Source organism: Scyliorhinus torazame, chromosome 6, assembly GCF_047496885.1.
Source record: "Scyliorhinus torazame isolate Kashiwa2021f chromosome 6, sScyTor2.1, whole genome shotgun sequence".
In the NCBI taxonomy this organism is placed as follows: domain Eukaryota; kingdom Metazoa; phylum Chordata; class Chondrichthyes; order Carcharhiniformes; family Scyliorhinidae; genus Scyliorhinus; species Scyliorhinus torazame.
The window spans coordinates 148,542,761-148,558,624 of NC_092712.1; the positions used below are offsets into that span (position 1 = coordinate 148,542,761).

At 45.9% G+C, this 15,864-nt stretch overlaps 1 protein-coding gene across 1 annotated transcript in view; it reads left to right on the forward strand.

Moving 5' to 3' along the window:
* Positions 1-15,864, forward strand: part of mocos (molybdenum cofactor sulfurase) — a 421,047-nt gene that overhangs the window by 153,189 nt on the left and 251,994 nt on the right. Inside the window, exons 4-5 of the mRNA XM_072508890.1 lie at positions 5,347-5,994; positions 14,908-14,984. Coding sequence (XP_072364991.1) covers positions 5,347-5,994; positions 14,908-14,984 — 725 coding nt within the window. The remainder of the gene's footprint in view (positions 1-5,346; positions 5,995-14,907; positions 14,985-15,864) is intronic.

Consider the following 15,864-nt stretch of genomic DNA (forward strand, 5'->3'; position numbering starts at 1 on the left):
ATCATTAGTATCAAAGTTAAAGTAAAGAACTAATGTAAATATTGTTGTAGTTACTCAATAAACCTTTTGTTACTACTGGAAGAGTTTGAATCTTCTTCATCGGGATTCAGAATACCTCATCACTAACCAAGATTTGAGTCGCACGTGTTACCTACCAGACAGGTAACAAAACAAGGTACCAGTCGAGTGGCTTTAACAGAACTAGTTAGATAAGGTTAGACAAAAAGAGAAGAAAAAGAGAAGACTGGACATTCAACTGTGGAAGACTTCGCAGCAAATGGATCCTCGACGACTAACTATGGGACTCATTGGCTTCTAGGGCAGCTGGAAACAACCGGTAATTTAAGTTATGACTGGAAAAGATTTGAACAGATATTCCAAATATTTATCGCAGCTAATGGTTTAAGCACGGTCTCTCATGCAACAAAAATGGACTACAACTCTCAATAAGAGGGCATGAAGCTAGAGAAATCTATAATTGCTTTAATTACTTAGAAGGTGAAGCCGGCACCAAAATAAAAGTAATACTCAAAAAATTTGATGAACACTGTGAGTATCACTCTGGTGAGATGCTGGAAAGATTTAACAATTGTCATAAATGCCAGAGAAACTGAGGGCCCATCACTGATTTTATTACAAATCTCAAGTTAATACCACAAGGCTGTGATTATGCTGATTTCAGAGACACTGTGATAATGAATCACTTAATTTCTGGACTATCTCATAAGAATTTGAGGAAAGATCAATCACAAAATACGCATCTAACTCTAGAAACTGCTATACAAAAATGCCTTGCTTATGAACAAAAACAAAATCAATACTGTCAGTCTTTACAAACACAGAATCATTATCTAGAAAAGAAAATCGGAAAAAAACGGCGCCAAAACTTACCACGAGGCAGAGGCAGGGTTGAAACAGAAGAAGATGGAAGTTCTGAGCGGCAGCCATCTTGAGAAAGGAGCCGCACATGCGCAGTTGTGCAAAGAGTGCACAGTAACGGAAACTCGAATTGCGCAAGCGCAACCGAGTCATACGCATGACATCACAAGCATCATGCCGTCAGAGGACCAGGACCATGTCCACTTAAAAGGGAAATGCACGAAAATGAACAAAAAGAAATTTAAAGCTGCAAAACCCAATTTTCCGACCTCAAAAGACAGAACAATGCCCAAACATACACCAGCAGTTGAAAATAACTCACAACACCCTGGAACAAGCAGTCTGCACCACCCATAGTGACGAGTATAATGAAAAATCCGAAACCAAAGAAGATAATTTGTTCATTGAACATGAAGAGAACGATAAAATTCCGAAACAAAAAGGGATGATTTGTCTATCGAACAATACACACAATACTACTCAGACATGGCTAAGTTATTCAGAGACCCTGATCACAGCATCAGCAACAAGGTTGAAAAGCTCAATACGACTCTTCTCATGGTAGATGAATCCAATACCATGGTGCCATGGCAGATCGTCGATACATTGGATGACAGCAATACCCAAGACGAATACGATGCCACACAGAGAGTACAGAACGACTCAGTTGAGAGAGCGCAGATCGACTCTACAGCGAGAACACTGCACGACTCCAATAAGAGAGCGATGAAGGACTCCACAGAGAGCGCGATGAAGGACTCCACAGAGCGAACAATGAAAAACTCCACAAAGAGAACGAAGCAAGCCTCCACAAAGAGAGCGTCGCAAGCCTCCTCAGACAGCTTGGTGACAGACTCAAAAATGGAAGCAAGCAAACACTCCATAGCGAACGCCATGCATGAACAAGACCAGGAAGATCTATCAAGCTTATTTGAGCCACCAGAAGAAGACACTGAATATCTTCCCACTGTATGTGAGAAAAGTGCTGAAGGAATCGCAATTCCCATACAGGATGTGCAGGATCACAGCGAGACTGGCATATCTCAGCTCGTCTGCACGGAAGCACTCAACAATCAGAGGAGGGCTACTCATGAGTCCAGAGAGACCACGTTAATAGAAATCTTGAAGATTTTGACTCCGGAAGAGGAGCACCAAAAAACCAAAAGTGATTCAAATGAACCAGAAATAACTCCAGAAGAGGAGCACAAAGAGATCACAGATGATTCAAGTGAACCAGAAATGACTCTAGAAGAGGAGTACCAAGGAAGCAAAGCAGAGGAATCAAATCCACCACAAATGATTGATGTCACCAACATCAATGCAACATCAGATCATTCTCACAATTCTCAAGAAGAAACGCTCAATGTAACAGATACCACAAAGGACACTGACACCAATAACTGTGACAATGACTCACATCATCCAAACGGAATACTCATTGAGCGCAACAGCAACAACGAAAACAACATGCAGCGCAACAAGAGCAACAACAACACAAAGCGCTGCAGAAACAAGAACGACGACAGCAACATCAAAAACTACAAGAACAACAACAAACACAACAAGAAGCATAACAAAAACAGAAACAATGAGCACGACGAGAAAAACAACAAGAACAGCGAAAACAACAAAAACAGAAACAAGCATGACAAAAACAACAACAAGGACGACAACAATAAGAACGACAATGAAAACAACCAAGACAGAAACGACAACAATGAAACAATGACCTGTACAACATGTTACAACTCTGCACATGAAGGAGAATGCCACAGCACACTGAAAAATAATGGCAAGAGTACAAACATGCCATGGCATGGCAACAAATCTCACAAATTCACATTTGCTCCACAACAAACAAGCAAACCATATGTCAAGAAAGATGACATACAGAATCAACCCCACAAACACAGGAAAAAGTCCAGGTCAGACAACAAAGATGACATACAGAATCAACACCACAAACACAGGAAAAAGTCCAGGTCAGACAACAAAGATGTAACACAATACCACAAGCACAGAAAAAAAAAGCATAAATCAGACAACAAAGTGATTCGACCATTCAAATACCTCATTGATGACTTCATGGCTACTCAAACACAGGGACACTGATGACGGTCAAAAAGAAATAACAACATCACCGCTTCAACAACAGAAGCAGAAAGCAACTCGACCGAACAAACTCAAAGTATGGACTCACAAATTTTTTTATTAAGATTGGACTCATAAATATTAATTGGCTTTGTATAATCGTCAAGATCATCACAACTTGTACATAACATCATTTGTCTTCCTATTTCATGCAAGCAAAAAAAAACTTGAGAGACTGAATGTATTAACATTTGAGGGAGTAACTCTTTGATTTTATGTAATGCCTTTGCAAAATGCATCCATTATGTTTGTTAAATTTTCTTTACAACATACAGAAAATATGTAACACGGAAAAAGGGGGATGTAGTGATCTCTATGTGTGTTTGTACACAAGGGGTTAATGTGTCATCATCAGTAGCACCACATGATCACTAGAGGGCCGGACCAACAGGGGTATAAAGGGCAGCCACATTGGCTCTCTCTCTCTTGGGTGCACTGTATTCAAAGCAACAGCAGACGAGTTTAGATCGCCAGTGGAGTTATGTATAGTTACCATAGTTAGATCTTGTTAACCTTATCATTAGTATCAAAGTTAAAGTAAAGAACTAATGTAAATATTGTTGTAGTTACTCAATAAACCCTTTGTTACTACTGGAAGAGTGCGAATCTTCTTCATCGGGATTCAGAATACCTCATCACTAACCAAGGTTTGAATAGCATATGTTGCCTACCAGACAGGCAACAAAACACATTCTGCCTCAAATGGGTTAGTGGAGAGAGCAGTGCAAGCGTTCAAGGCAGCTATGCTGAACCAGCCCAGCAGCCCACTATGTCTTAAGTTAGCCAACTTTCTTTTGTCTTATAATTCTGTGTGACCCCCAAGCCCCTACAAGGGTCACACCAGCAGAATTACTTATCGGCTGTCATTTAAAGACGCAGTGGACTTGGTTTTCCAAAATTTGACAAGGAGGGTGGAGACATGGCAGGCCTCTCAGAAAAAACAACGTACTTCATGAAAAGAGGACCGATCATTCCAAGTGGATGACCTGGACCTTGTCTGAAACTTTGCCTCAGGCCCACTATGGTTACCAGGCCAGGTCATGTCCAAGTCAGACTCAGTGTCATACATGGTAGATTTGAATGGCAGAACAATAAGGAAACACGATGACCACGTGAGAAGCCAGGGGACCACAACCACAATCTCCAAACAGTTGGAGCGACAGGCAGCATTGGTGCTCTGCTGCTGGAGTCAGCAGTCTTGAGGAGACCCTATAATTTATCCAGGAATAAGTTATAGAAGGGAATAACCCTGTGGGGTGGTTGACTCTCAGAGACATTTTCTACTAAGGTTGATAACCTCCAAGTGGGAGGAGTCATTTGGAGGATTAAGGCGACCCACAAGATCCAGGAAATCTCCGGATAGGTTAATACTCGGCTGGACTGTTTGGAGACTTTTCCCTTTTTGGTTCCCCAGTCTTATATTGTGTATAATTTTTGTTTATAGCTTATTTGTACATATATTATTTGAGGGACTTGGGGAGGGCGGTACTCTTTAATGGGCATTCCTTCGTGGTCCACATGACTGGCTCAGAGCCTATTGTGCAGGAGCGCGCATCGCCGACCAATGAGGGATCAGCGTGGGTCCCGGGGAACACAGTTCTGGTCAGTGAACCCGGAAACCAGAGTGTTAACACCTGTATAAAACTCTGTGCCTATATATACGTTATTCTTGTTGGTTGCCAATAAACAAATTTGTTCTTCTTTACTGACATCTACCTGGCATTGCCTCGAACCAGCACAGATTATTTAACCAATATTACCACACCCCACCTTTTTTATCTCCCTCTCCATCCTGCCTGAAAACTCTGTACCCAAGGATGCTGAGCTGTCAGGTTTGACCCTCTTTAGGCCACATTTCCCTTATCGTGATGATATTATTCTGCTGTGTCTCTGCGCCCTCAGCTGATTAGCTTAATTTGCTATACTTGCATTTAGGTATACACCTTTTAACACTGCCACATTCCTGTGTTGTACACTTTTTAACTTGTTCTTCTTCTTTCTGAATCACTCACTAATTCTCCATTCCATGCTCTGAATTTCCTCTCAGGTTTCCAACCCCCTGCCAATCTAGTTTAGGTTGCAGGGCAGAAGGTGAAAGGAGTGAATAAATACTTAACAGATGCAGTTTGATTTTAAAAAATAGTGAACCACAACTGATAAACGGTCATTGACCTCAAACATTAAGTCTAAAGTTCCCTCTCCACTTACTGAATGTTTCTTACATTTTCTATGTTCCCCTGCCTACATTTATATTTCTTTTTCCTAAAATTTAGCAAAAAGCTATTGACTAATAACTTTTTGTTACTTCCCTTACAGAATTCTACAGCACTTCAACACCAGCCCAGAAGAGTATACTATCATTTTTACATCAGGAAGTACAGCTGCTCTTAAACTTGTTGCAGAAAGTTTTCAATGGATCTGTGCGGAGTCGGGAGACTCAAGGAGTCGGTTTTGCCACCTGACTGACAACCATACATCTGCTGTGGGAATGAGAGTATTGTCTACTTTAGCTGGTGCCCTAACTATTCCGCTCAACCACAATGAGATTTATGAAGACAAAAACAAGGACATTCCTGTGGGAACAGAGGAAAACTGTCACACTCATCATCTGTTCTGTTATCCTGCGCAAAGCAACTTTTCAGGGACAAAATACCCACTTAGTTGGATAAGGGACATTAAATCAAAAAAACTCTCTCCTTTCAGCAAGATCCCAGGGAAATGGTACGTGCTGATGGACGCAGCCTCATTTGTGAGCACCTCACCACTTGACCTCGGCTTACATCAGGCAGACTTCATCCCCATCTCATTTTATAAAATATTTGGGTTCCCAACAGGTTTAGGAGCTCTGTTGGTGAAGAATGAAAGTGGGCATATGCTGAGAAAGAGATATTTTGGAGGAGGAACTGCAGCTTCGTATTTGTCAGGAGAAGATTTCTATGTTCCAAAGCAATCAATAAGTGACAGGTAAGATATATCTCTTCAGGAAGGAGCATGTAGGTTTTGAGATATTTTTGTATATTTTTTACTGCTTGACTATTGTTGGCTAAAGTACGTTCATTAACTATAAAATATTCATTTTGCCAGGAAATAGCTTTTAACATTATCTAGACTGAGTCACTTACAAGGATGATATTGCTGAAGCATATTTGCACTCTGATGTTCATATTTCTAGTAAAATACATTTCTCATTCTTCAATCCCCTAATGTAAACTATGGCAGTAAATATAGGACAAGACACTGACAACTGTCAAGGAGCATACATCTAATTTATCCTTCACAACATGTGCTGCCCGCAATGAATATTTAAGTGTCTGCATCAGTTTGAGTTTGGTCATCAGCGCGATTCTCCGGAAAGATTTCCAAATGTGGTAGCGAGCGCGAACCGCCGTGTGCATCCCAATGTTCGGCTCAGCAAGGCCGGCAACACTATTCAACATTAATTGGTCCACTTAACGAGGGCCCATGAGCTTCTCGGCACAAAGAAAGGCTCGCCAGCCGATTCGCCGGGACTGCGCTAGCCAGGCCTCCGCTAACTAGGTTGAACAGCCCTTAAACAGCTCTTCCACAGCCAGCTCCACTGAGCTCACAGCCAAGGCACAGAGACAACCGGCCCCACGATTCGGGGATGTAGACTTGGGGAGGCTCCTCGATGCGGTGGAGTCCAGGAGGAATGTCCTGTTCCCCCGAGGGCCCTGGAGGGAGAGCCATAGGGCAGCGAGTGCTGCCTGGGACCAGGTGGCGCCAGCCGTAGGCTCGGGGAATGTGACCAGGAGGATTGGCCTCCAGTGTCGTAAGAAGGTTCATGACCTACACCGGGCAGCACGAGTGAGTAGAAACCAACGATCCCCCCCCCCACCCCGCCGAGACCTTTCCACCCCCACGTGAACATCCACCCCACCCCTTTCCTTGCCACCCCAACCCTCCCTTCATATCCCCTGTCCCTTTAACCCCTCCCACCCCCCGCCAACCCTTTCTTCACCCCCCCCTCCCATCACTGTGAACCACGCGTGTGGCTAATGATGCCGCCTCTATGTCTCCGCAGGCGAAGCTCTCCCACAATCGCTGGAAGAGGGCCCAGACTGGTGGAGGCATGCCAGCCATATGGATCCTCACTACCTTGGAGGAATGGGCCCTGGAGGTGACGGGGCGGCCGAAGACAGAGCAGTCACCAACACGGAGGTTGGCGGAAACTGCAGAGATGAGGATCCACCGGGCCCAACATGGAGGACCTGTCAAATGTGGGTAGTGATTGCCTTACTGACTGACCCATCCCTCCCACTGACTACATGCCCATTCTTCCGCAGGTCCTCCAGCCGATGGTGCTGGCTCATCCTGGGTGGCCCCCTCTCCTGACTCCGAGGAGAACATCTTGGAGGAGAGCTCCGACGAAGTCACAATCGATGCGTCACAGAAGTCATCCCCACCCTCCGCCAGCTCAGAGACACACACATCGGTGAGAAACGTTAGCGGTCAGACTTTTGGGTCACCATCTGGTCAGCACCACACAGATGCTGATGCGCATCAGGTGGATGCAGGAACCCCCAGGCAATACAGCAGTCGCAGGTGTGCTGGATCCCAGGTCCCAACTGGATCCTAGCCTGGCCTCAGAGTCCACAGAGGACACCCGCCAGGGGCAGCAAAGCCCACGGGACGAGGTAAGCAACTGGCTGCCTCCACCTCAGATGTGCATCCTAGGGACACACCTAGACGTAGCGGTAGGGCTAGGAAGGCCAAGCACATTGAGTGTCACTGAGGGTGCCGGGGGAGAGGGTGGGGGAGGGGGGGGGGGGGGTAGGTAGGGAGTGAGTGGGGTCAGGGTGTGGTGGGAAGAGGGGGCAGCACCATCAGGAGAGTGGAGAATTGAATGACATCTGTGACACATCAAAAACCATTGAGCACAGCCAGTATGCGCCTCTGCCACTTTCTTCCGATATTGGACCAACCTCCGAACACTTGGCCCATCTCTCCAGGCATCCGCCCCCTCCCTCACCCCCAGGCACACCCGCATGTAGGTGATGGGTGTGAGCAAGCAGTGCAGACAGGCAGGGGTCAGACTATGGCATAGATTGAGGAGCACTGGTGCTCAGCTCTCTGCGGGTTATCATCACCTCCCTGCCCTCGACAGTGCTGACTCCAGAGGAAGGGAGATAGGCGTGGGGGGTCGATGACGTACAAGGCCATGTCCTAATTGAAGCGGACGAGTATGAGGGCCTCCCTGGCCCTCCGGGCTTCCTGGACCCTCACCGCAGCTGCCTGTCCTCCATCCTCTGGCTGGTCCTCCGGTTCCTCCCTGGTATCATCCTTCTGCCGCTGCTGGTCCAGCACTACCTCATCATCCTTGTCCTCCTCCTCAGAGGTGGCCAAATATTCCTCATCCCCAACGTCCAGTTCATCGCTCCGCTGCTGTGCCAGGTTGTGGAGGACACAGCAGACTACCACAAAGTAGGTGACCCTCCGGGGGTGTACTGCAGGGCACCACCGGAGCGGTCAAGGCATCGGAACCGCATTTTGAGCAGACTGATGCATCGCTCAATGACAGACAGGATGGCCATATGCGTCTCATTATATTGGGTCTCCGCATCGGTCTCCTGCATCCACTTACATCATTAGCCAAGTCTTCAGTTGTTACCCATTATCTCCCAAGAGTTAGCCGCCCATCCTGGGGTGGTCCTTGAAGAGGCTGGAGATGACGGACTGTCCAGGATCTAGCTGTTATGGACACTCCCTGGGGATTGTGCACACACGTGCATGATCTTCATGTGCTGATCATACATGAGCTGGATATTCAGAGAGTGGAACCCTTTCCTGTTAACGTGAGGCACTCCTAGATGGCCAAGTGAGCACAAGGCGACATGCGTGCAGTCTATTAGCCCAATGATGGCAGAGAATCCAGCTGCCCGGGCATCTTGTTGAGCTCAGTCCTTGTCAAAGTTTATATAATTCTCCACCCGGACAAACAGGACATATGTGACCTGTCGGATGCACCTTTGGATTGTGGCCTGCAAGATTCCACACAGGTCCCTGCTCGTGCCCTGGAAGGATCCTTAGGCGTAAAGATTCAGAGCTGCAGTGGCCTTGATGGCCACATGGAGCGGGTGTCCTCCTCCTTCACATGATGCCATGTCCGCGATGACATGGCACAGGTGCCTCCTGCGGCACATGCTGTCCGTTATCTGTTCAAACAACTAGCGATGCCTGTACACCCAGGGCTGTCGCGGGCCTCCCCCTCTGGGTCCCTTCCTGGCCTGACAGGCAGCCGGGACCTTGGGGTGTGGGGTGGGATCCGGCAAATGGTCCGCTGCCACGAGTATCTGCAGACGCTGCAGCCGCGGCCGTCTCTGGCATCTTGGCGCCCGACCTGGCAGCACGACCACTAGTGCAAGTTATGCGGGGTCCAAAACACCATCCATACCGTTCAATATCTGTAAGGTATTGGGAGAGGGTGTTAGACTGACAAACAGCGGTGGCTCCCACCCCGGAACCCCCATTGATTTCCGCCCCCCACCAAATGCCCTGACCACATACTCCCGGCCACAGAGGGCTCCCCTCACCGGACCCCAAACTCTGTACCCCAGACACCCGCTCATAACATCACCTGGACTAGGCGCTGGTCCCCTCCCCGTAGCACTCACCCACACACCGGCTGTGGACATGTCCCCAGACCTGTGTCCCATCCCCTGGATGTTCGGATGATGGCTACTGCGTGTGTGATGTTGCCCCGCACAGTGTCCAGGCATTGCGGTCTGATTGGGATGGTAGGTTATGATTCTCACATGATACATGGCCCGCCCACCCATGGAAATCCACTTGGGTTGTGTGAAGTGCTCACTTAACCACGATTCCCAATTCCCTATTAGCAATAGTGTTCAGCCGGAGGCCTCATCAGTCGGTGTAGGGTTATGGATGGTCGGTGAGGCAGACGGGCAGGGACAAGGTTTGGCCCTGGAACAGGTACACACGATCCAAGGGTTGCCATGGTGGTGCTGCGTGCAGTTGCCTCGACTGCCCACCCACCCTAGGCGGTCCATTCCTGCGGAGCCCGCCCCCCCACCCCAAGCTGAGGGTCCCCCACCCCTCGCTGAGCACTGGGGCGGCAAGCCCAGCGTTCCCGTGCTCTTTGCCTGTGAGCAAAGATGGCTACTCACCTCCTCGGCTCCCCACAAAAGCCCTTCCGCCAGGTTCACGTTTGTCAAAAGGAGTACCAATCGGTGCAGCATGACCACTTGCTGGGGATGCCGATGAATGATGGGAGGCCGTTGGATGTGGGGTGGGTCCCATTAATTTTATGGTGATAATTGGTTTCTCGCCACGCTATGGTGAGATCCCGATTTTGCCAAGGGAGCGGGCCGGTTGCATCGCAAACTGTTTGGCGCCTGGCGTGGTTTGTATTTTTGGTCTCTACCACTATTCACCGGCCTCGTTTCGCTCTTGCGAGGTCACAACGAGGCCGGAGAATTGAGCCCCTTACCCTTCTCCCTTGTCATAATGTGTCATTGCCTGTTTTGTATGCAAGTTATTTGCCGGAAGTATTTATGTCTTTAATACTTTTCATGTTATTTTAAGTTTTTAGAGGTATTTGTTTTGTATTTGGGTACCATTTAATTTTGAACGTGCTTTCTAAAGTACATTCAGTTACATAGTCCGCACTCTCACCTGAGTCAGAGATTGTAGGTTCAAGACTGACTCTCCAGTGCAGTACTGAGAGACGCCTGCACTCTCAGCAGTGCTGTCTTTTGGATGAGACATTAAACAGAGGTCCCTTCAGGTGGAGGTATTTTGAAGAAGGTATCCCCACTGTCCTTTCCAATATTAATTCCTCAGTCAACATCGCCACAGCAGATTATCTTTCCATTGTTACATTGCTGTTGTTGGAGCTTGCTGTGTGCAAATTTGGAAGTTGTGAAGGATTCTGATTGATTGATTGATATTTATTGTCACATGTACCGAAGTACAATGAAAAGTATTTTTCTGCAGCCAAGGGAACGTACACAATGCGTACATAGTAGACAAAAGAATAATCGACAGAGTACATTGAAAGTGGTGCATCAACAAATAGTGATTGCTTACAGTGTGTAACAAGGCCAAACAAGAGCCGTATAGGGTGTCGTGAATAGTGTTCTTACAGCAAACAGATCAGTCCACGGGAGAGTCGTTGAGGAGTCTAGTAACTGTGGGGAAGAAGATGTTCCTATATCTGGATGTGTGGGTCTTCAGACTTCTGTATCTTCTGCCTGATGGAAGAGGGCAAAGCCTAGGTGTGAGGGGTCTCTGACAATGCTGTCTGCCTTTCTGAGGCAGCGGGAGGTGTCTACAGAATCAATGGGAGGATGGTAAGCTTGTGTGATGTGTTTGGCTGAGTTCACCACACTCTGTAGTTTCTTGCGATCTTGGGCCGAGCAGTTGCCATACCAAGCTGTGATGCAGCCGGATAGGATATTCTCTATGGCACATCTGTAGAGGTTTGTGAAAGTCGATGCAGACATGTCGAATTTCTTTAGCTTCCGTAGGAAGTAGAGACGTTGTTGGGCTTTCTTGACTGTTGCATCAACGTGAGTGGACCAGGACAGACTGTTGGTGATGGTGACCCCCAGGAACTTAAAGCTATCGACCATCTCTACTTCAGAGCCATTGATGTAGATGGGAGTGTGTGTCGTGCTACGCTTCCTGAAGTCGATGATCAGTTCCTCAGTTCCTTGGTCTTTCCGACATTTAGAGAGAGGTTGTTTTCGGTACACCATGTAACCAAGTGATCTATCTCCCTTCTGTAGTCTGATTCGTCGTTGTTTGAGATACGACCCACCACAGTCGTATCACCTGCAAACGTATAGATTGAATTGGAGTTGAATCTCGCCACACAAGTCGTGTGTGTATAGGGAGTACAGTAGAGGACTGAGCACACATCCTTGGGGGGCCCCGGTGTTGAGGACTATTGTGGAGGAGGTGTTGTTACCTATCCTGACATATTGTGGTCTGTTGGTGAGGAAGTCAAAGATCCAGCTGCGTAGGGAGGAGTGAAGTCCAAGGTTGCAGAGTTTGGTTATTAGTCTTGTTGGGATAATGGTGTTGAAGGCGGAGCTGTAGTCTATGAACAGCAGTCTGATGTAGGTGTCCTTGTTGTCGAGATGTTCGAGAGTTGATTGTAGGGCCAGAGAGATAGCATCTGCTGTGGATAGGTTGCTGAGTTAGGCAAACTGCAATGGATCAAGACCATCTGGGAGGCTGGCATTGATCCGCCTCATGACTAGCCGCTCGAAGCATTTCATGGTAACAGACGTCAGGATTCTGTATAAATGCAAGTCTTCCTTTTTAATAATTCACTGGTAACTTGTGAAACACAAGGAGGATAATTTCACAAGTGCATGGTTCAATGAAGAGCTTCACTACAGAGAGCGCATTAGCCGGCCCAAGATTTTCTTGGCCTATGTGTCTGGAATTACCAATATGTGCCCCTGCCCGAAGCATGGACCCTTAACATTTGCTCACAAATGAAATAGATTTCTTATTGCACGATTGCCACAAGATACCTGGGGTTCATTTTGTAAACTTTGTACTTCAAAATCCTGTATTTTTATGGTGAGTATTATTGCAACTACTGAAGATTCTCTTCTACTTCTCACTATGTTAATCAAGGCATTTCTTTTCTCGCAACACAACTAGCCTCAAATATATATTTTGAATGAATGACAGACCTAGTATGAATTTTTCAATCCATGTGTGTGTAGCAATTAAGAACAGACATTTAACCTCTCAAGCCTGTACCATCATTTAATCAGATCATAGCTAATCATTAGAAACGTACAACAGAGAATTAGGTCATTCAGCCCAGCATGTTTGTTCCAGCTAAAAAAGACTTATCCAGCCATTCCTGCTTTCCAGCTTTTGTTTCGTAGCTGAGTAAGTTACAGCACATTAAGTGCATATCCAAAAACATTTTAATTGGGATCATGGTTTCTGCTTCCATTACACAGTGAATTCAGGCCCATCACCCTCTGGTTTGAAATTCTCTCAACTCTGGTCTGATCCTTCTATCAATTACTTCAAATTGGTATTAATCTCACTGATAAGGGAAATAGATGCTTCCTATCCACTCTATCTGGAGCCTTTCTATTCCAAAGAATACCACCTCAGCCTATCTAATCTTTACTCATAACTAAAAAATATAATTATTCCACACAAACTGAAATAATAACATTTTATACATTGACTCGTCCAAATTTTATTTGCAAGTAATATTTTACTGCCACTTTTCTACATATACCTGAAATTATACTGGGTTACTGTACCAATAGATCCTAATAGGCTTTAATTATTCTTTCACTTGTTCTCTAAGATTTGATTCTTCCATCATCCACCGTGAAAAAGCCTACATTCCCCTGCACCCAATTGTTAACTAATTCCGATGATTTTACCCTACTTCTCTAGATTAGTCTTGGTGGTGATTCAGCAAACCGAAGTTAAAATCCACCAAAGGACCCGTTCCGCAGGGTGTTTCAAGCATTTACTTTGGCCTCGGGGAGATTCTCTCCACTGAAACTACACTTAGAGGGATCCTCAAAGATCAGGGCACCATTTGGTCCGGCAACCCCAATATTTCCCCCGCCCTTCCTTTCAGGTTCCCCCACCTCCTTTCAGCCACCCGCTGCTTTTTTGACCCCTCCTCGCACCCCAACCTTGGGGAGGCCCCCAGGAACCCCCCCCTCTACTCGGCAAGGCCCCACAGTACTTGATCCCTGGCAGTTCCAACCTGAAACCTGGCACACTGGCAGTGCCCCTGGTACCCTAGCAGTGCCACCTGGACACCATGTCAGTGCCAGGGTGCCACTGCCAGAGTGCCAGGCCAGTAATGCCAAGATTCGCAGATGCCAGGGGAAGTGTCAGGGTGCCACCCATCCCTGTCCCCAACCACCCTGGGGTACCCAATTGCATGGGAGACCTGCCCCCTCCCAGGTGCCATTATACGTTTGTGTGGATCAGTACTAAACGACGCCCTGGCAAGGTCTCCCTGACACAGCGATGAGTGCAGAGCGCCAGGTGAATCTGGCACCCGGGTATTGAAATGAGCGACAGACCCATGCTGGGTGCAACAGGGTCACTGAATCGCATCTCTTGTATTCTCTTAAGTGTAGATGATTGAGGTGTGATCTGTTTCAGGAGTTAAGATGATCAATGGATTTCATTGGGTGGATAGACATTTTTTCCAATGGTAGTGAAGTCCAGAACAAAGGGACATAACCTTAAAATTAGAGTGAGGCAATGTAAGGGTAATACTAGGAAGCATTTCCTCACTCAAATAGTAATGGGAAACTGGAACTCTTCCTCACAAAGCAGCGAAGCTCAGTCAATTTAAAATTTCAAAACTACAAACTTGAAAGGGCTTAATTAGACAAGGGGCTTTATTAGGCAAGGCTATCAACAGTAATGGAATCAAGTTGGGTAAATAATGTTCAGATGTTGATCTAATTGAATGGCGGAAGAGGCTTGATAAGCTAAACGGCGTGCTCCTGTTCCTTTGTTGTAAGCTTTTGCACCTCATTGCAGTGAATGTCATCATAGTTATAGCATGAACAAATACACTGTATTAGTTGTTAGCTTTTGTATCTTTAATGAAAAACCTGGCACACAGGTTTCGCTATACCTTGCGAAAAGATGTGATCCAATTGCTTTTCTTAATTACCCATGAGAAGGTGCTGATGCACCGCCTTCTTGATCTGTTGCAGATCATGTGGTGTCAGTACATCCACAGCGTCTACCTACACCATAGCTATAAAAATAATGTGTGCATCATAATCTTATGCAGAAAAAAAATCTAGTTTTGTTACCCATTGTATTGTAATTTGAATGAATTCCCTGTGTGATAAATTACTATTTTCATTCCAGATTTGAAGATGGCACCATTTCTTTCCTTGATATAATAGCAGTAAATCATGGATTTGATGCACTGGATAAGTTTACAGGTCAGTAATAAAGTATAATGTGAAATTTATTTGTGTTTTATATGGATTCCATGAAAATATGTCATAATATACCAACGGTGAGACAGAGATTGCAAGCATGTTGAAATCCTAACAGAACTGTGGGTGTAGCTAAACCATTTGGACCCCAGCCATTCAAGAATGCGGCTCATGGCCACCTTCCTTGCACGTCTTTGGACTGTGGGAGGAAACCAGAGTACCTGGAGGAAACCCACGCAGACACGGGAAGAACATACAGATTCCACAGACCGTCACCCAAGGCTGGGTCCCTGGCGCTGTGAGGCAGCAGTGCTACCGTGCCACCCATGTTTCAGGTTTTTTTCACTAGGCTATCCTTATATTTTTGAATTAATTTCTGGTTAATCGTTAAATATACCTTTTTCCCTTTCCTTCCTATCAGCTTAGCCATCAAAATGAAACACAGTTTATAGCCAGGCTGCTAAGCCAAGCTCTTTACTTTTTCAATTTCACTTTCCCATTAAATTGCTGGCAGCTTAACATGGTACTCACAGATTATTTTTTTATGTAATGCTTTTTACTACCAACTGAAAGTCAAACATTACAAAAGGCAACTGCTAATATTGACAACTCTCCCTTAATTTTTAGTAGTATGTTGTAATATTGCCCTTTGAGAATAGTATTTGTATCCCAGTAGGACTGGGCTTTGTCCCTCTTCATTCTAAATGGGACCTGCTCATAGTAATTGCATTTGCAGTTGCCTGTTCCCACTTACATTATACCTACAATAAAATTCAGTTAATTTATTTCAGGCGATCTATATAATCAAAACTCTCTGATGATAGTCAATCTCCTTTTTCCTGCTATCCACCAAAGGGCTTTGTGTAATCAGTAAATTTAATAA